This window comes from Balaenoptera borealis (assembly GCF_965194805.1).
Source record: "Balaenoptera borealis genome assembly, chromosome: 10".
NCBI classification, from domain to species: Eukaryota; Metazoa; Chordata; class Mammalia; order Artiodactyla; family Balaenopteridae; genus Balaenoptera; species Balaenoptera borealis.
In genome coordinates this window covers 72,272,288-72,292,178 of record NC_138874.1, presented here as the reverse complement: position 1 = coordinate 72,292,178, position 19,891 = coordinate 72,272,288, and the positions used below count along the sequence as shown (strand labels likewise).

The 19,891-nt window shown below is 41.0% G+C and overlaps 1 protein-coding gene across 15 annotated transcripts in view; it reads right to left on the bottom strand.

Annotated features, from left to right (window-relative positions):
- LOC309604621 (WASH complex subunit 2-like) overlaps window positions 1–19,891 on the bottom strand; it is a 56,622-nt gene that overhangs the window by 13,561 nt on the left and 23,170 nt on the right. For 14 of the 15 annotated variants that reach the window (XM_082339402.1, XM_082339400.1, XM_082339403.1 and 11 more), the window contains exons 16-21: window positions 18,391–18,515; window positions 17,273–17,359; window positions 13,674–13,775; window positions 11,986–12,117; window positions 8,668–8,834; window positions 3,485–3,587 (exon numbers count right to left, since the gene is read on the bottom strand). In XM_082339402.1, the coding sequence (XP_082195528.1) occupies window positions 3,485–3,587; window positions 8,668–8,834; window positions 11,986–12,117; window positions 13,674–13,775; window positions 17,273–17,359; window positions 18,391–18,515 (716 nt within the window). The remainder of the gene's footprint in view (window positions 1–3,484; window positions 3,588–8,667; window positions 8,835–11,985; window positions 12,118–13,673; window positions 13,776–17,272; window positions 17,360–18,390; window positions 18,516–19,891) is intronic. The other variant, XM_082339401.1, reaches the window with a different exon arrangement.

The window sequence follows — 19,891 nt, the reverse complement described above, 5'->3', positions numbered from 1 at the left end:
TAACTCTATCCTACTAACTAGACTAGATGATATGAGGAAGTAAGCTTTGAAGCAGTATCTAAATCGAGTTAGGTAGACAAGTTTGGGAAACTAATAAAGAAGAACATGACTGACTATGATAGAAAAAACTATGAATAAATAAGAAGAATAAGGTAAGCAAATTTTTAGTTATTGTTAGAAAGCGGTCCTTAAAGTGCATCATCATTAGAACTTGAAATAAAAGACTGGAAACCCACAAAAGAGTTTCAGAAGAAATAAAGCGAAACCAAAGTGATCAAAGGAAAAAATTTTTGTGGGATGTGCTGGACTCACTGAAAACTATATGTAATGTCGATGCAAGTGGACCAAGGTAAAACACGAGACTTATGTACGGTGGACCAAATTCTCCCTTCATATAACTATGGTCCTTAAACCAAGGAAAATGCCACCCAGACTACTGATTTTAAATCTTCCTGAAGATAAGCTGACTCTTCATCTTCATTCTGAAATTAATTTTCTTGATAGGTTTACAGTTGAGTTGCACTTAACTTACTTTAAAATATTCTAGGATCTCTAAACAAAAAATATATTTTATATGCTGCCTAAAGGCGATCAAATTTCACAAACGGTAAAACTCAGGTTTGCAGGTTGTTCTGCTACTTAAGATGCATATCTTTGACCTTTTGTCTTATTTAACAATCATAATTACTACAGTTTCAAAGAAGTTTTACATTTCCAGAACCTTCAAAATTCATTAGATTACTGCTCATTTATCCAGGGTAGAAGTTATTATTTATAATTTACAAAGAAAAGCCACTCAGATCTTCTGACTCTCTTAACCATGAAGCCACTTTAGGGAGATGCAAGTACAGGTAATTCAAAGAAAAGCTTATGAGCACTCAGAAGCAGCGGCAGTGCTGCAAGCTTTTACTACAAGCTGTGCACTTAATGGGACTGTGGTGAGGAAAGAGTCCCTAAATCAGTAACTGGCATGGGCCTGGCCTGGGAATAGGACAAGCTAACACCTTTACTGGGTCTGAAAATATGAAGAATGTTTCCAGAAAAAAGAGACAACAACTTCCTCTGGAATACTTTGGGACAGGATGAGTCACCAAGAGTGCATGGCGAGTGAAGGTGGAAAAGCTGAGTCTACTTTGAATGAAATTACAGGTGGCGTGGTAGGTTCAGCTACAGGCTCAGCTTGACAAAGGGATGACAGGACCGGGTGGTCTTTGGGCAGCAGCAAGGAGAGATGAAGAGAAGGAGCATTCACAGGCCAGTTAAGAAACTATCTCAATAGTCAAGGCTAAAGATGACAAGGCTGTAGGGACGGGAAGAATCATTCCTAACAAACTAGCAGGAAGCAGTGAGGACTACCCCATCAAAGAAGAAATATTCACACATGTCCTGGTGTAGTTATTCAGTGGAATACTATATAGTGATCAAAAACAAAAACAAAAACAAGATGGAGTTTATGGAAATGAAAAACATGCTGCAGAATTAAAAAAAAAAAAAGATGCATAAAACTGTAAAACATGATCTCATTTAAATTAAAAAAGACAAGAATGCCTAGAAACAGGCATGAAAGCACTGACAACACACTGTTACCAATGATTACACTAGGCAGGAGTATGGAATGGGGACTTTGTATTCTCTACACGTTTTTTCATTTGTTTGAATTTGTTTTTTACCTTGACTACCTTTTTTTGCTTTCTTTCTTTTTTTGGGCATGGGGGGCCACACTGTGCAATTTGCAGGATCTTAGTTCCCCGACCAGGGATTGAACCCGGGGTCATGGCAATGAAATCACCAAGTCCTAACCACTGGACTGCCAAGGAACTCCCTCTACGCATGTTTTAACCATTTTTTAAGAAGGCATCCACGTATTACTGTATAATTTAAAATAAACTTTAAACAAAAAATATTTAGGAGATATGGAAGAAGAGCCAGGTACTGGTCTCTAGAAAAGAGGAAGTTCTAGGCTCCTTTACTGCCATTTCCCTCCTTCACTGTGCCCCTTAGGGTACAATGGCCCTCGGGATGTGCAGGCATCGGGGACTGCACATGGTCACCCATGACCACAGTGGGAAGGGGAGAGTCTTCCTCATCAAGCAAGGGTGGAGGAGCTGCCTTTTTAGATTCTGTGGCTGCTCCCACATGGGGGGAATCTCGGGGGGTACATCCCTCCTTCCCTGTCTTACATGTCTTTCTGTCTCTAACACATGCCAGTTAGAGTGGTCTGAAGTTGGGGTTGAAGGCCCTCAACAGCAGGCTGTGACTTTGCTTGATTCTTGGCCTTTGAGGCTAACCCAGCTCAGGTGTTGGAGACCCCCCAAGGAGGTCTCCATGGGGTCTAGCCTGAGAAGTTCTAAATTTTCCTTTGGGGCTGTTGGCAATTGCCAGTTGGCAATAAAATGCTGCTTGGCCTCACTTTGTTCTGTGTGCACACACTTACATATACCCACATAGGGAATGTGTTGGGGAGGGATGAATGACAGGCCAAAGACAGGATTCCAGTATCCCGAGGTTCCCAGGACAAATATTATCATAATGCCACCTTCCTTTCATTTCTTAATACTCCTTTTGATATAAAAAACATGAAGACTTGCTAAATCTTTTAGCTTAGGCGATCATGGTTAGTGATGCCATTTAGATGTAATCGCTGGAAGACTATTTAGACTAGATAGGCACTGATGGACTTTTTTTTTCTCATCACATACTTTTAATTTTTTAAAAAAACTTTGTCATAAAAAACACAACATTTACCATCTTAACCATTTCTAAGTATAGAGTTCAGTAGTAGTTAAGTATATCCACGTTACTGTACAACCAATCTCCAGAATTTTTTCATCTTGCAAAACTGAAACTCTGTACCCATTAAACAACTCTCCATCCCCCAGCACCCCCCTCAGCCCCTGGTGATCACAGTTCTACTGTTTCTATGAATTTGACTACCCTAGGTACCTCGTGTAAGTAGAATCATACAGTATTTGCCTTTTTGTTGCTGGCTTATTTCACTCAGCATTATGTCCTCAGGCTTCATCCATGTCGTAGCCTGTGTCAGAACTTCCTTCCTTTTTACTGATTCACTATTAATATAAACCAGGACCAAAGCGTTAGTACTGGAAACTTGCTCCTGTAAGGAATAACCTGTACATTAACTGGCCTGGTGTAATGTTAGCAGAATTCCATGCCACCGGGGTTAAGCCCGGCAGTTCCTCCAGAAGGAGTGCAACAGCGCTGTCCCCTGCTCTCCCCTGAGACTCAAACGCCTGCAACTGACACTGAAGGGGCTGCGTGATATGGAATCCACTCCAGGCTTTGCACGTGTGCTTCATCTGTAAAATACCACTAACCAGAAGATGTCTATCTAAAACCAGGCAAACGAGTTTTTCCATAAGACTCAGTCTCCAAGGTCAGGTTTTAGGACCTGATTGAGGGAGGCATCAGTATTCATATAACATCACCTCAGGGTTACTTCCTGGGCCTAAGAGGTTAAGAATACCGTTGTTGCAGGAGGAGCAGATGCGGGAGGAGAGCCAAACAGAGAGCTTCCACTGTCACCATCGTCTTCAAACAGGAGAGATGCTCTCTGGGTCTTCTTTTGGCTATACAAACAAATAAAGAGTCAAATTAAAGGCAAACGTGATTTACAAAATACAATATTCTTTCTAGGCCACACCGACAGGAACCCACCTACCACCAAAACGCCCGAGTCATCCATTGACCTTACATAGTTGCAGCAAGAAAAACCTTTGAAGTAGGTGCAATTTGTGTCTAGCAAGTCATCACCCGCTCTCTGGCATTCTTGTGTAAAAGCCCGGGGCCCTCCTCATCTTGTCCCTTTGTCAGTTACTTTTGGCTCAAGGTAGGTGCACTAGATGTTGGCTTTGCCAACGCACACAACACGCTTAGCATTCACAAACGTAGCATTCTCTCTCACCATTTCCTATGGCAGAGGAAGAACCAGGGAGCACCAGTGCCTATTTCCAGAGTGGTCAGGAAGGCGGCTGTCAAGAGATCGCAGGGCCAGAACCTGGTTCAGGCTGTGACCTATGGCCTGGTGCCACCTCAGCCACTTAACCATGTCTTTCCAAGCGCCTCTGTGGGCTTCTGTGCCTTCCCTTCAAACCCTAAACCCATCCCATTCTATCCCCTTTACACAAAGTCTCTAAGAAGCTGGGAAAGCTCATCTTCACTGTTCACCACAGCAATATTCACCCATCTCTACTCCATGTTGGGCAACCACAGCTGAAATCCAGCCACAGCTCTCCTCACCACCTTCCTCTCACCTGTCTTCACCTACCTCCTCACCTAGGCTTCCACACCAGCCCCCAGGGGCAGTCAATAAATGTCTGCCAAAATAAATATTGATCAGGACCTTTTAAGGAACAGAATCATAAAAGTAAAGAAACACAGGGAGGCCTAGCACTGTACGTGGGCAGTCCCAAATAGAAAGTGTTCTAATTACGGAAGGGTCATGTTCTAGTTTCTATACTATGTGATAAGGAACCACCCAACTAGCAGCACACTAGAGAATTATCAAAGTAATGAAAACTCCAAATTCAATGTTAGCTAGATAAAAATAATACTAGTCATTTCAGTATCCATCTACTTACACTAAAAATAATTAGCATATATACCCATAAGTATATGTATCATAATCTTTTCTCTAAGTTTAATTATTAACAAAGCATAATATAAGGTTATTCATTAGTTTAACATTGGATGTCTGCCTACATCGTAAAATTGCCTAAGGATCACTGACTAGGGAACACAACTAACCAAATAGTTGAGTATACTTACACTGGACACTTACACTAAAGGACAGTAAAAAATTAGGTCTACACCCTGAAGAAATTATAAAAACAAAGAGCCATACACAGTCAGGTAAAATCTAATATGCCTTTAAGGATATACACTGATAAAATTGTACACAAATTATAACCAAAATATATGACTACTAAGTGATGATCACAAAATATTACAAAAATAACTACATCAGATGCCTAAAAAGCAAAAATCTTATTAAGCTGCTACAGCAGAAAAAAAATCTTATGCATGATTTTCTGAACAATTTCTAAAAATCAAAACCAAAACCAAGCTACCCACAGAAAATAATCTGATGCCAGATTCTGAAGTTCTAAGCTAGAGAAAAGCTAGTTAGCTTTCTGGACATAGTTACAATAGATAACGACAGTGAGTCCTTAACCTTGGATCTCATTCCACACCCTCGGCACCAGCTGGTTAAATGTGGACATCCCGTGGAGATCTGTCCTCAGAAGAAAAATATGCAGCTCAGTGAACTGGAGTATTTCTCATTATAAATAATGGGGTAATAAGTATTTTGATTTATTAAAAGGGACAGATGTCAAAACACATTAAGATGACTCTAGAGTTTATGGCCTACACCAGGACACTTTTGAGAGTGAAAGGGAAAATTATTAATCACCAGGCTGAAATGACAGCCACAAAGCAGGCCTCTCCAGGCAAGCAAGGATGTTTGAGTGCCCTGCTTACAAGGCAGTATTTCGCAACTTTGTTAGGGTCACAAAGCTTGTTTCTTTTTTTAGAATTGGTTTGGGTTACAATTTACATACCGTAAGATTTACCCTTTAGTAGTGTACAATTCAGTGACTGTTAGTATATTCACAGAGTTGTGCAACTATCACCATAATCTAAGTTCACAATATTTCCATCAACCTAAAGTGAAAGCCCATACCTGTTCACAGTCACTGCCAATTCTCATTTCCCCTCAGCCCCAGACAAACACTCATCTACTTTCTGTCTCTATGGATTTATCTGGACATTACACACAAATAGAATCATACATGTGGTCTTCCGTGACTGGCTTCTCTCAATTACCACAATATTTTCAGGGTTCATTTGTATTGAAGCATGTATCAGTACTTTATTCCTTCTAATTGCTGAATAAGAGTCCATTGTGTGGATATAACACATTTTGTTTATCCGTTCTACAGTGGATGAACTTTTGAGTTCTTTCCGCTTTTTGGCTATTATGAATAACGCTATGATAAACATTCACATGCAAGTTTTTGGGTGGACATTTCTCTTACGCATATTCCTAAAAACTGAAATTGAGTCATGTAGCAACTCCATGTTTAACTTTTCATGGAACTACTAGGCTGTGTTGCCAAGTGGCTGCACCATTTTACATTCCCACCAGCAATGTGTGAGGGCTCCAATTCCTCCACATCCTCTCCTGCACTTGTTGTTGTCTGTAAAAGATTTTTTTGAGAATCTGATGAAAGCCAGCATTGCTGAAAGCTAGATATTGTGTGTAATTGGTACTGGGACCTACACATGAAACATGTTTCCTGATCTCTAGACCTGTGACCATATGTGTGTGGTGGGGGCAAAGGGAGGGGCTGCACACGTAAACAGGTAACTTCTATACAGTGTAGAAAATGTTCAAGTGAAACAGAGCTGGGCGCCGGGGGTTAAAGATGGAGCCATTTTTGCTTTAGACTCTAACCCTATTTCTTATCTTTCTCAGCTGTTTGGGTTAAGGAAGGCTTCTCAAAAGAGAGGGCTTAAACTGAGTCTTAAAAGAAGCTGGCCAGGGGCTTCCCTGGTGATGCAGTGGTTAGGAATCCACCTGTCAATGCAGGGGACACGGGTTCGAGCCCTGGTCCGGGAAGATCCCACATGCTGCGGAGCAACTAAGCCCCACGTGCCACAACTACTGAGCCTGTGCTCTAAAGCCCGTGAGCCACAACTACTGAGCCCGTGCGCCACAACTACTGAAGCCCACACACCTAGAGCCCGTGCTCCGACACAAGAGAAGCCACTGCAATGAGAAGCCCGCACACCGCAACAAAGAGTAGCCCCCGCTCACTGAAGCTAGAGAAAGCCCCGGTGCAGCAACGAAGACCCAACGCAGCCAAAAATAATAATAATAATAAATAAATAAATAAATAAAATGCACAACATTTAAAAAAAAAAGAAGAAGAAGCTGGCCAGGGAAGAAAGGAAGGAGAGAGTCCCAGGAGAGAGAGAGAGCAACAAAAATAAAGGAATGAAATGTTATTTCCCCTACACTCATGACAGTAAATTACATTTGCGTGCTTACAATGTACCACCTATTGTGCTAAGCATTTCATATTTGGATTTCATTTAATCCTCTCAATGATCCTATGAAAGAAGCACTATTATCATTTTTGCTTAACAGATGAGAAAACTCAGGCTCAGAGAGGTTAGGTAACTTGTCCAAGGCTATTCAGAGAGCAACTGGCAGGGCCAGAATTTAGTATCAGGTATTGGGATTCCAGAGCTTACATTCTTAACCAGAGGCCCAAGATACACCCGGGGTGAAGTCATGGAGCCCAAAGTAGAAATGGTGACCTTTGAAGAGATCACAGTATTCAGAGACAGAAATATGAGACATTTTTGAATCTACCAATTCAGTATTAAAGCTTAACCACACCAATGCATAGCATTTACATGTCCAATCAATTGCCTCTTTATGTTACTACCATTCATTTAAATTTGAAAGTAATCATTTAAGGATCTCAAGAGAAAAAGAAAAAAATACATATATTTTCAAGGGAGTTATTCTGAATTCACAGCTAATCTGCAGCATATTACAATACCAACCACAGCCCACGCTCACTCTACATCGGGTCCCCACCCCCGGGCCGCAGACTGGTACCAGTCCTGGGCCTGTCAGGAACCAGGCCACACAGCAGGAGGTGAGCGGCAGGCGAGTGGGCAAAGCTACATCTGCTGCTCCCCATCGCTCGCATTATTGTCTGAACCATGCCGCCCCAACCCGGTCCATGGAAAAACTGTCTTCCACAAAACCAGTCCCTGGTGCCAAAAAGGTTGGGGACCACTGCTCTACATAACCTGCCACCCTTTAGTCCAAGCACTAACGTGCAGGAGCACGTAAGACCAGCTAGGGGTTACCAGCAACTGGTGTGATACAGCACAGCTCTGCAGAGAACCATCTTACTAAACAGGATGTTTCTCAACGCTGAGCAGATTTCTATCCAAATGACAAACTTAAGAAACTTGGACAAGGGGCTTCCCTGGTGGCGCAGTGGTTGAGAATCTGCCTGCTAATGCAGCGGACACGGGTTCGAGCCCTGGTCTGGGAAGATCCCACATGCCTCAGAGCAACTAGGCCCGTGAGCCACAACTACTGAGCCTGCGCGTCTGGAGCCTGTGCTCCGCAACAAGAGGGGCCGCGATAGTGAGAGACCTGCGCACCGCAATGAAGAGTGGCCCCCGCTTGCCGCAACTAGAGAAAGCCCTCGCGCAGAAACAAAGATCCAACATAGCAATCAATCAATCAATAAATAAAAAAAAAAAAAAAGAAACTTGGACAAAACTTTACATTCTTTAGGGTATCCCAGGGAAAAAACAAAAAAGACAACAAACTGTACTTAAACCCCTAACAAACTAAGAAAAATAGTATTTTAAGGTTAAAAAAAAAAAAAAAAAAGATAAGTAGAAGAAATTAGGTAAGGATCCATGAAGAAAAACATTTCCCAGTACCAGGGGAGAATAACTTGCAAGTGAAAATCAAAGACATTCTCATTTATATGATTACCAGGTGATGAATGATGGGCATGTCACCCCCAGCAGCTGACATCCTGCACATCAAATACCTTCACCTATTACCACGGGCACTGATGAAATGACTTCTTACAATGATTGTCTCACCTGTCCTTAGCAATAGCAAACAGATCATCCTCATTGTCCTCCTGAAAGAGGCCGGTCTTTTTCACGGCCTTAATCTCCTGGTCTTGGGTGGTCCCAGGGTCCCCAAGTTCTCCTTTAGACTTGTCAGATGCTGAGTTGGTCTGTGAGTCAGTAATATTCCACTGGTCCTTAAAAGATAAAATATATGTTAAAATCCTCTGGCCATTTAGATTAAGAAACGTGAGGAGTAAAATAAAATTCACATTTGTTAAACTAACTTGTATTTAAACTAAGTGTATCACTTTCGAGGAAAGCTTATGTCCAAGGCTTTTCATTGAACTCAAATCTAGACAGCTGGGTTCTTTGACCTCACAGACCTTATGGTGTTTTCCTCCATCACTACCTGCCACAGTGTTTCTCTCTCTATGGTCCTGTTCTGTGTTAGGACAAGGGAACTTCTCTACTTTAGAGATCAAAATTAGTTATACAGGGGAATGAGAAGATACAGGAATGCTTAAAAAAAAAGAAAGTCAAGAACTCTCAACTTTGGAGGAAAATGATATTTGAATTTAAAAATTTAAAAATCCCGAAGCAAGGTGGGAAAAAAAATGTATAAAAAGCTCATGTAATGTAAACAAGACACAATGAAAGCTGCTACTGACCCTTTTACCAGAAAATTCTGAATCTGGCTTTTAGAAAGCATTTAAGGAAACCCCACCTGGCTATGCTCACCCCTTCAAATCAAGGATCTCCTGAGCACTTGCTAAGTGGTCCTGGAGTCTAGAGCTTTGTAAATCAAAGTGGGTTCCACAAGCAGCAGCTTCTGTTATACAGAATTTCTACCCCACTTTCTGAATCAGAACCTGCATTTGTCACAGTATGTCCAGGTGATTTCTTCACACATTATAGTTTGAGAAGTGCTCCCCTAGAGCAGGGGTGCTCAACAGTGAGCACATGCTAGAATCCCCAAAAGAGCCTTAGAAACTTCCAGTAACAGGCCATAACCCAAATCAATTAATTCAGAACCTCCAGTGGTGGAAGCCGGTATCAGTACTCTCTAAAGTTCTCCAAGTGATCCCACTGGGCAGTCAAAGCCAAGTCACTGTTCTAGAACCCTGGTTATCTTTACTCTGCAAGTACTTTTGCTCCCTGCTTTAGCTAATATTTTTATTTTCCCTGAACCACAGTAATATTACAGAAGAAAAAATTCAACTGATGGTTGGCCATTACTATAGGGAGAACAACCCACTAAGACTGCTAGAAAGAAAAAAAAAGGAAAATCCATTATAAATTCACAGATTTGAGTAGAAAAAGCAAATTATGTTATGTCATTTTAAGTTGCTTTCAATTAAAAAAAATGAACACATCTATCATTTATCTGCCTACATCATACCCTCATAACTTACCTACAATGTTAAAATAGAGTATTATAAAATAGGAAGATTTTTAACACTCACAGTTTTTAATATCATTATATTTAGTCTTTTTCTGTACAGCTAAATCTGAACAGCTGCTAAACTGTATTCTCAATTGGCTCTGCTAATATATATCCGGATAGCAAATGGAAACATTGTTAAGACTCTTATAAAAAAGGAATTAAACGAGCATAGACCACTCCTATCTTGTCTAGCTACCGATTAACGAAACACAGCAATCATTTAACAAAGTAAAGTGCTGGGAAAACTGGACAGCTATATGTAAAAGAATGAAATTAGAACACTCCCTAACACCATACACAAAAATAAACTCAAAATGGATTAAAGACCTAAATGTAAGGCCAGACACTATAAAACTCTTAGAGGAAAACATAGGCAGAACACCCTGTGACATAAATCACAGCAAGATCCTTTTTGACCCATCTTCTAGAGAAATGGAAATAAAAATAAAAATAAACAAATGGGACCTAATGAAACTTAAAAGCTTTTGCACAGCAAAGGAAACCATAAACAAGACGAAAAGACAACCCTCAGAATGGGAGAAAATATTTGCAAACGAAGCAACTGACAAAGGATTAATCTCCAAAATATACAAGCAGCTCATGCAGCTCAATATTAAAAAAACAAACAACCCAATCCAAAAATGGGCAGAAGACCTAAATAGACATTTCTCCAAAGAAGATATACAGATTGCCAACAAACACATGAAAGGATGCTCAACATCACTAATCATTAGAGAAATGCAAATCAAAACTACAATGAGGTATCACCTCACACCAGTCAGAGTGGCCATCATCAAAAAATCTACAAATAATAAATGCTGGAGAGGGTGTGGAGAAAAGGGAACCCTCTTGCACTGTTGATGGGAATGTATATTGATATAGCCACTATGGAGAAGAGTATGGAGGTTCCTTAAAAAAAATAAAAATAGAACTACCATATGACCCAGCAATCTCACTGCTGGGCATACACCCTGAGAAAACCATAATTCAAAAAGAGTCATGTACCACAATGTTCATTGCAGCTCTATTTACAATAGCCAGGACATGGAAGCAACCTAAGTGTCCATCGACAGATGAATGGATAAAGAAGATGTGGCACATATATACAATGGAATATTACTCAGCCATAAAACGGAACGAAATTGAGTTATTTGCTGTGAGGTGGATGGACCTAGAGACTGTCATACAGAGTGAAGTAAGTCAGAAAGAGAAAAACAAATACCGTATGCTAACACATATACATGGAATCTAAAATAAATAAATAAATAAATAAAAATATTGGTTCCGAAGAACCTAGGGGCAGGACAGGAATAAAGACGCAGATGTAGAGAATGGACTTGAGGACATGGGGAGGGGGAAGGGTAAGCTGGGATGAAGTGAGAGAGTGGCATGGATATATACACACTACCAAATGTAAAATAGATAGCTAGTGGGAAGCAGCCACATGGCACAGGGAGATCAGCTCGGTGCTTTGTGTCCACCTAGAAGGGTGGGAGGGTAGGAGGGAGACGCAAGAGGGAGGGGATATATGTATACATACAGCTGATTCACTTTGTTGTACAGTAGAAACTAACACACCATCGTAAAGCAATTATACTCCAATAATGATGTTAAAAAAAAAAGTAAAATAAGGCCTAACTCATTTGAATTAGCATATATTATAATTTGAGGGTGATACTTATTTTATTCTTAAGCATTTTGAAACGATTAATCTTTAAGTTAATATACTACAATAAATATCTTTCTTCAAGAATAGAAAGACAGTCTTGTGAACATAGTCTTTGGTGACCAAATTTCACTAGATCTAAATAGGCAGAAAAAGAAAAGGTTTAGGACAGCTGTAACTCTTAAATCCATCAAACCATCTCCTACTCTTCTCTAGAAAATAACTTTCAACCTACCTCCTCATCACTGCTGAACAATAAGGCAGATGCTTTCTTTTTGGAAAGCTCAGAGGGCTTTGTTTTCTCTTGGCTCTGAGTTAGTAGAGAGGATGACTGCTTCTTAGCAGCTGTAGCCCCAAAAAGATTATCCTAGAAAAACAAATGGCAGAAGAGTATGACAACTTTGAACACATAAAACAAAAAACTGAAGACATTCTCTCATGTCAAATTAGAGAATAAGTCTCCAGTCAAGTGAAGAATATATATAACACCTTTTGGGGGAAAAAAAATCACACAATGCTAGTAAATGCCACTTCTCACTTATGTATAAATCCTACAACAACAGCCTACAATCTTCTCTAACTATATTCATCCACAGAAGGGAAACAGATACCATAAAATTCAAAGGCGGGACACCTGGGAGGAAGCAGGAAGGGGAGTAATGTGAGGACAAAATCATAGAAATAGGAGGGAACCTGGCCCCGCCCAGTCCTCCTGTGGGCGGGCCCGCTATGCTCATTAGGGAGGGTCCAGAGCCTGCAATTGGCCTGAGAGCAGTACAGCCCCCTGCGGCAGCCAGCAGCCTGCATCTTTCTTTCTATGAATTAGAAACCAGACCAATGCATAAAGAGAAAGATACAGGGAGCTTTCTCTACTCTTTCACATTTATGAAAGACACAAACCTGGGACAGAGAGAAGGAATGATTTGTGTTTCTGATTAATTTCAAAGGGACAACACAAACTTAAGAAATAATTTACTAAATAAAATCACTGGCCTAGTAAGAGCTGATTCTTACAGGTTCAACGGCATTCCCAAAGTACCTATTAAGGTACTGTTATTTAGGTAAAGGGAACAAAACCACAGAACTTGGCCCGAGCCCAAGTTAGACAGAAAAACACTCTTAACAACATACTACAGCAGGTGAACAGTCCTGAAGTGTAAAGACTGGATAAAGGGAGTCTTTAAGGAAAGTGTGGGGAGGTAGGAAAGGCCGTGAGACTAATGAACTGGCACTCACTGGGGATATGAGTGACAGAGCTAACATTTACTATGTACTTACTATGTGCCAGGCACTGTGCCAATGGCTGTGCATTAGCTGTTTTAACTGTCACAACGACCCTATATACTATTAAGCCAGATGAGATTCAGAAAGGTTAAGTTACTTGCCCAAGGTCCCTGATTTGCATGTGGTGGAGCTAGGATATGAACACAAGGCTCTGATGCCAAAGCCCATGAGCTCAGCCACCGCACAATACTGCATAAGAGCAAAGGTTTGGTTTGTCTTCCCTCTCATTTCTTTCTCCCACTTTGCTCTCATCCAGCGTGGGAAAGAGAAGCAAGGCGAGGACATAGTTGCCTTCTCCCCTCCACTCCCACTTTACCCAAGACGTTCTTGTAGATCATTGGGTTCCACCCCCTAAAAAGTATTTCTTAAAGGAAGATTTTAAAAAGTGAAACCTACAAAGCCTTGCATAGAGCTGGGTCAAGAAATCTAAGGCCCTGCCCATTGTGCAGTTAAGAGAACTTAAGAAAGGAGTCACTGAAATAAAAACTGAAATGTTTTTGTTATATAAGCCTCAGAACGCCTGACCGCTTCCCTATCACCTTGTTCTACTGTATGAGCCTCTGGTTATAAAGCTACATCAGCAACGGTTTTCTACTAATGGAAAGCTTGATTATCTTGTGTTGCAGTAACAATGTTTACCTCTTCATCTTCATCATCGAAAAGCAAGACCGAGGTGGGGAGTTTGCTAGGCAGGAGAGATGCATCTTTCGACTTACTCACACTCTGAGAAGAAAACAAATCCTGTTGGATCAAGATTAAAGTTCCTGGTTAATAAAATATTTTAAAGTATCAGATATAAAACAATGCAGTTTATGACACGATGGCTGCCGCGCATCCAGGTCTCCCTGTCGGAGAGGGAAGCTCGCTGCCACAGTCCTCGAGGAACACGCATCAGTCCATCCTCACTGTGTGCAGGTGAGAAGGAAGAGACCCACATGTAACTCCACGTGGCCTCACTGGGACCCAGAGGTTTTGATACTCTCACCTGGATGATTAGGGCAGGGGAAATCTTTCCAATCAATTTCCTACCACGCTTAAAAAAATAACTTCCTTTTTCTGTCCAGAGGATCAGAGAGATTAAACAGATTTAATAATGGAAATAGAGGCTAGATTAACGAATTACTGGATCTACGACTCTGTTTTATTTAGTTATATCCTCTTTCCTATAATAACAGTGTGATATGATTTCTTTTAAATAAATACAAGTTCAATTTTTACTTTAAAATGTTCGGCGTTCTTGAATGGCAGCTAGGAAATGTTGCAAAATTAGAGAAAGATCTGGTAGATTCTGAAGAAATTTCCAAAATGTTATAAAATGTCAGCCTATAATGCAAAGAAAGATCTGCGAACTGAGTTGCATGCATCAAAAACACGAAATAGGATAACTATTCCCTCAGGATGAGAAACTTCAATACACAAGAGACAGGCAAATAGGACAAGAACATAGTTTCTAAGACCTCTCTGGATAATTTTTTTTTTTATCATGGAATCAATGTCTACTGAAATATACAGCTAATGACTTCATTAACTGAGAAGAGCTCCACTCAGCCCAGTGGTTTTTGCCTAGGCCCCAGGGAGTCCCCATGGGTCTGTTTGGGTAGAAGGGGCCACACAGGGGTAGTCCCAGGCTTCCCATGCCTCTCCTGCATTTTAAGCATTGGCAGCATTTCACTTAAAGAAAGGGCTGTGTTAAAAAAAAAAAAAAAAAAAAAAGTAGTAGTAAACCAAAACAAAGAGCAAAAACAAATTTCAACATCATTGTTTTGGACCCTTGACTAATATCTTCCTTGGTGTTAGGAACAAAAAAAGGCTTTCCATTACCTTAAACACCTCCCCAAAATGATTCCACAAGGTAAGCTTTAGCTCCACACTTGAGATATAAAGGGAGGAGTAAATAATCAATCCTTTGGGTCCAAAGCTCTTCCTAGACTGCATTGTTTTACTTCTCCTTGCCTAAAAACCTCGACAATATCCAATAAAAACAATCTGTGATGATACACATGGGACAAAGCCTGTGGTAGTGGATTTAAACCTGTCTGTAAATTCATTTACACTCCTACCATCAGGAAGTGGAGTTGGTGTCCCCTGCCCTTGAACTTGGGCAGGCCTCTGTACTGCCTCAACCAACAGAATGTGGCAGAAGTGACAACGCTGACTTCTGAGGCTAGGTTACAAAAAACAGTACAGACATACCTCATTTTATGGTGCTTCACTTTACTGTGCTTCACAGATATTGCATTTTCCACATATTCAAAGTTTGTGGCAACCCTGTCTCAAGCAAGTCTGTCAACAACATTTTTCCTACAGCATTTGCTCACTTTGTTTCTCTGTCAAATTTTGGTAATTCTTGCAATATTTCAAACCCTCCATCGGCAAAGATTATGACTTGCTGAAGGCTCAGATGATGGTTAGCATTTTTTAGCAATAAAATATTTTTTAATTAAGGTACGTGTATTTTTTTTAAGACATAATGCTATTGCACACTTAATAGACTACAGTATAGTATAAACGTAACTTTTATATGCACTGGGAAACCAAAAAATTCATGTGACTCACTTTACTGAGATATTCGTTTTATTATGGTGTCTGGAACCAAACCCGCAGTATCTCCCAGGTACACCTGTACAGCCTCTGTGCAGCTCTCTTGGGAATCTCACTTTAAAGCCTTGAGGCAACACCCTAAGAAGTCCAGCTTCCCTGAAGCTGCCATGCTGGGAGACCACACAGAGACAGAGAGGGACCTCCCAAGAGCCCCAGCTGTTCGAGTCTTTCCCACTCAGGCACCAGACACATGAGTGAGATGACTCTCAGCCTGGCCACCTTCAGACTGGAACCACATGAGAGACCCTAAGTGAAAAATGCCTGGCTGAGCCCAGTCAACTTCTACAACCACAAGAGGTAATAAAACTTATTGGTGTTTTAAGCCACAAAGTTTTGGAGTGATTTGTTTCATAGTAATAAATAATCAGAACACCTTTAGAGTCACTGAAATTGCTCACATTTGGTTTTTTCACTTAGTCAACAACTCCCTGACAGCTTACCAAATACCAAGCACTAGTCTAGGTGTTAAGGACACAAGCAGGAAACACACCGTCCTGCCCTCATGGAGCTTACTCTAGCTGGGACATAGACAGTGAACAAGCAGACATGAAGTGTCACATGGCAATACATACTGTGGGGACAATAAAACAGAAGAGGGGCTAAGGAGCACAGTGTGATGTGTGCTGGCGGGCTTGCTATTGTGCAAAGGGCTGTTGCAGGAGACCTCGCAGGGAACTGGAAAAAAAGTGAGGAAGTGGGCTATCTGATTCTGGGAAGAGCACTCCCAGAGGGGCAAAAGCCAGCCCAAAGATCTCAAAATGCCTCTGTGCGTGATGATGAAGAAGCAGGGAGTGTAGGACAAGACCAGAGTGTGAGGCCCCATCATGCTCTACTTATGTGTCAGGAGTTTGGCTTAACTGGACTTTGCTTAATTCCTATCTTCTGCACACTGGCCACCAATGAAATATAAACCTCAAGGTTTTATTTCCATCAACAGTGATCACTCTACCTCCAAAGAGTTGTATGCTCATCCTGGCTATAAGTGCAAAATAACCACAAGAGCTTAACCCAGAGTTCGTAATTTCTTGAAATTACATATAAATTTCTGCCATGCTCCCATCCTTCTCTGTGAAGGGGATTGATTACTGCCCATTACACATTCTCAGATAGGTCTCTGATCCCTTAAAAGCCTGGCCTAAAGTTAGCTCTAAAAGGATCAAGGCCTGTGGAAGCCAGAAAAAGCAGTAACGCTTTTGAGAGTTGTCCCTGCTTCACTGGAAAGGTGCTTCTAGGCAGGGCCCTGGAGGACTGAGGCTGTCTGCAAAGCAGTGCCAGCCCACAAACTGTTAACAGTCTATGCCCACTGTTGAGTGAGACTACTGAAAGAGGAAGCAGTGTGTTGATTTCTGTTCTTGTACAAGCACCTCATTACATTATGGATCAATTAATAGCCTAAAATATGAGTATCCTGAATTTTCCTCCCAGGAGATTCACTGGATTCAAACCCAACAGTGAAAATATTGTATACATGTTGCTTTCTAAAGACCATGTGTTCTCAAAACGTTATTTTCAAAGAAAGAACTAAAGTACTTAATAAGCCTTATACCTCTACTGAGAACACCCTGAATCAGAAATACTTTCTAATGTCATATCCATGAACTATTTCCCAGAACTAAGAAAAAGAATGAATTCCTTACCTCAGAGTCATCCTCATCTGAAAATAAACCTTTGTGAGTTTTTGTTTCTGACAAGGGCTTGAGATTTTTGCTGGAAGGGAGGGTAATCTTTGTTGGAAAAAAAAAAAAAATTGAGAGTTAACAAGCCAGACACCTGAAAATGAGGGTTCATTCACTCATTCATTCAAAAGATGTCCTGAATCTCTGCTAGCATAAGGTTCCAGGCCATGCAGCAGGGGAATAAAAACATCATGGACCTTGGACATGTATCAAGTACATATAAAGAATTAATGCAAAAAGAGAGGTACCATGAGAAAGAATTTAAAAATTGGTATATGCTAGGAATGAAGGAAGAAACAGTCCTTGTGAAGTAAATTTCTCAGGACAGTCAGGACCTGGACATGGGAGATGGTACAAGCAAGAACATTCCAGGCAGAGGGAACTGTGAGAAAAGAGAAAAAAAAGATAAAGCAGAGGGCACATCTGGGGGATCAGGGTAGGACAGACTGCCTACCTCATACAGTGCACAAGTGGGACATGTACCTAAGCTGGAACCTAAGGTGGGCATCCTAGGAGCCTGCTGGGTTCTGAATGCTGGCACCTAGGTGGTCAGAGGCAGAGAGGGTCAGGGTTTCAAGCTGTGCAGGATAGCAAGGGAAGGGACAGCAGCCAGAAGAGCTTAAACAGTGATGGAGATGCAGCCTATTGGCCAAATACAGGTCAATTTGAATTACAATGTTAACGGATCATAACATGTCGAATAGCGAATCTATGATCCTATAGTGATACTATAAAGGCAGGAAAGAAGGAGATATCTTCTGTTCAGAAGAATGCCAGCTAATTAACATAGAAGAAATAGTAGAAGTAGAACCACATTCTTTTGTTTTCCCCGCCACCCAACATGATAACTGGTTCAGGAAAAGATCACCAGTGGATGTTAAGACCACCGAGGAAGGCAAAATGCAACAACTGCTGAATTTAGGTGCTAGTTATTTGGGTGTTTGTTGTATTCTTTCAACTCTCTGTACATTTGACGTTTGCTATACACTTGAAAGGAACAATACTTCCCTCTGGGTTCCAGTGAATTAACAAGATGCCCCAAATCTACACTCCCATGTTTAGTCTTCCCTCCTGCTCACCTTTTTTTCTTTTCTTGCTTTATTTTCATCTGTCTGACTTACAGTAGCCTCTGGCAAAGCTGCCGCTTTTTCTTTGAACAGATCTCCTTCCTCATCAAAGATACTGGCAGTGGATTTGACTTTGTCTTTAGAAAGAGACCACAGCATAAAATTACACGGAGGTCAAAAATCCCACCACGAAATTCACAGATTAAATATTCTTCTCTCCCAAAGAATAAACAGAAAAAGTATGTTATTGCTTGATTAGTTACGAAGAAATATTAAGTGGACTTGATTGGAATTTTTCAAAGAACACAACAGCTACTCCAATGAAATTCAGGACAGACAGTTTAACCATCTGGCTTACACCCTTATCCAAGCAGCAGTACCTTATGCTTAGAGTAGTTTGGACTGGCATAAAGGGTAAAAAGAGACCTACAGAAAGAAAGATCATTTAAGAGTCAACCGCTCTAGGAATCTGAGAAGTGACAGTTGGCTCCTGCTTTTAAAAAGTTAAACTGGGACTTCCCTGGTGGTCCAGTGGTAAAGAATCCGCCTTACAATGCAGGGGATGCGGGTTCAATCCCTGGTCAGGGAACTAAGATCCTACATGCCGTGGGGCAACTAAGCCTGCGTGCCACAACTATTGAGCTCACGCACCTCAACAAGAGAGCCACAAATTACAGAGCCAATGTGCCCTGGAGCCCATGCACCATAACTACAGAGCCCACATGCCCTGGAGCCTGCGTGCCACAACTAGAGAAGAGAAAACCTGCATGCCACAACTAGAGAGAAGCCTGCGCGCCGCAACAAAAGATCCCGCATGCCTCAATGAAGATCCCACATGCCGCAACTAAGACCCAACCCAGCCAAAAATAAATAATAAATAAATAAATAATAAAAATAAATAATAAATCTTTTTTAAAAATTAAAAAAAAAAGTCAAACTATACAGAGTCATATAAAAGCAAAAACTGAAACCTCCCACATAAGCCCACCTGCCCACCCAAACAAGGTCAGCAGGAACAGTTTGACATACATGCTTCTAATTTCCACAAAAGATATACTAACATGTTAACTCCAGTTATTCACAAATATGGCTATAAATGATAACACAAATTTGAAGAATGTGTCTTATGATTTGCATTTTTCACTCAATGTACCTAGGGTATCTCTTCCCATGTCAACACACATAAAACTCATTCTTTCTCACAGTTTCACAAAATTCCACTGAATGGAAGGACCATAATTTACCCTACTGATGAATATTTGGGGGGGATTCCAACCTTTCGCTACCACAAGCATTGCTGCTCTGAATGAAGTGTGTGTCACTGAAATAGGGCACTGACTCACGAATGTCCCAGGAGAACAGCAGCTGTCAAGGAAAGCGGCACCAACTTACTTGTGATTCCAAATCAGTTAATCCCACCAAGTGAGAGCCCTTCCAAGCCACGAGAGGCACTTACTCCCTTTATTCACTGTCATTTCAGTCAGCCTAGATGTGAGCGTAGTATGTGTCCAGT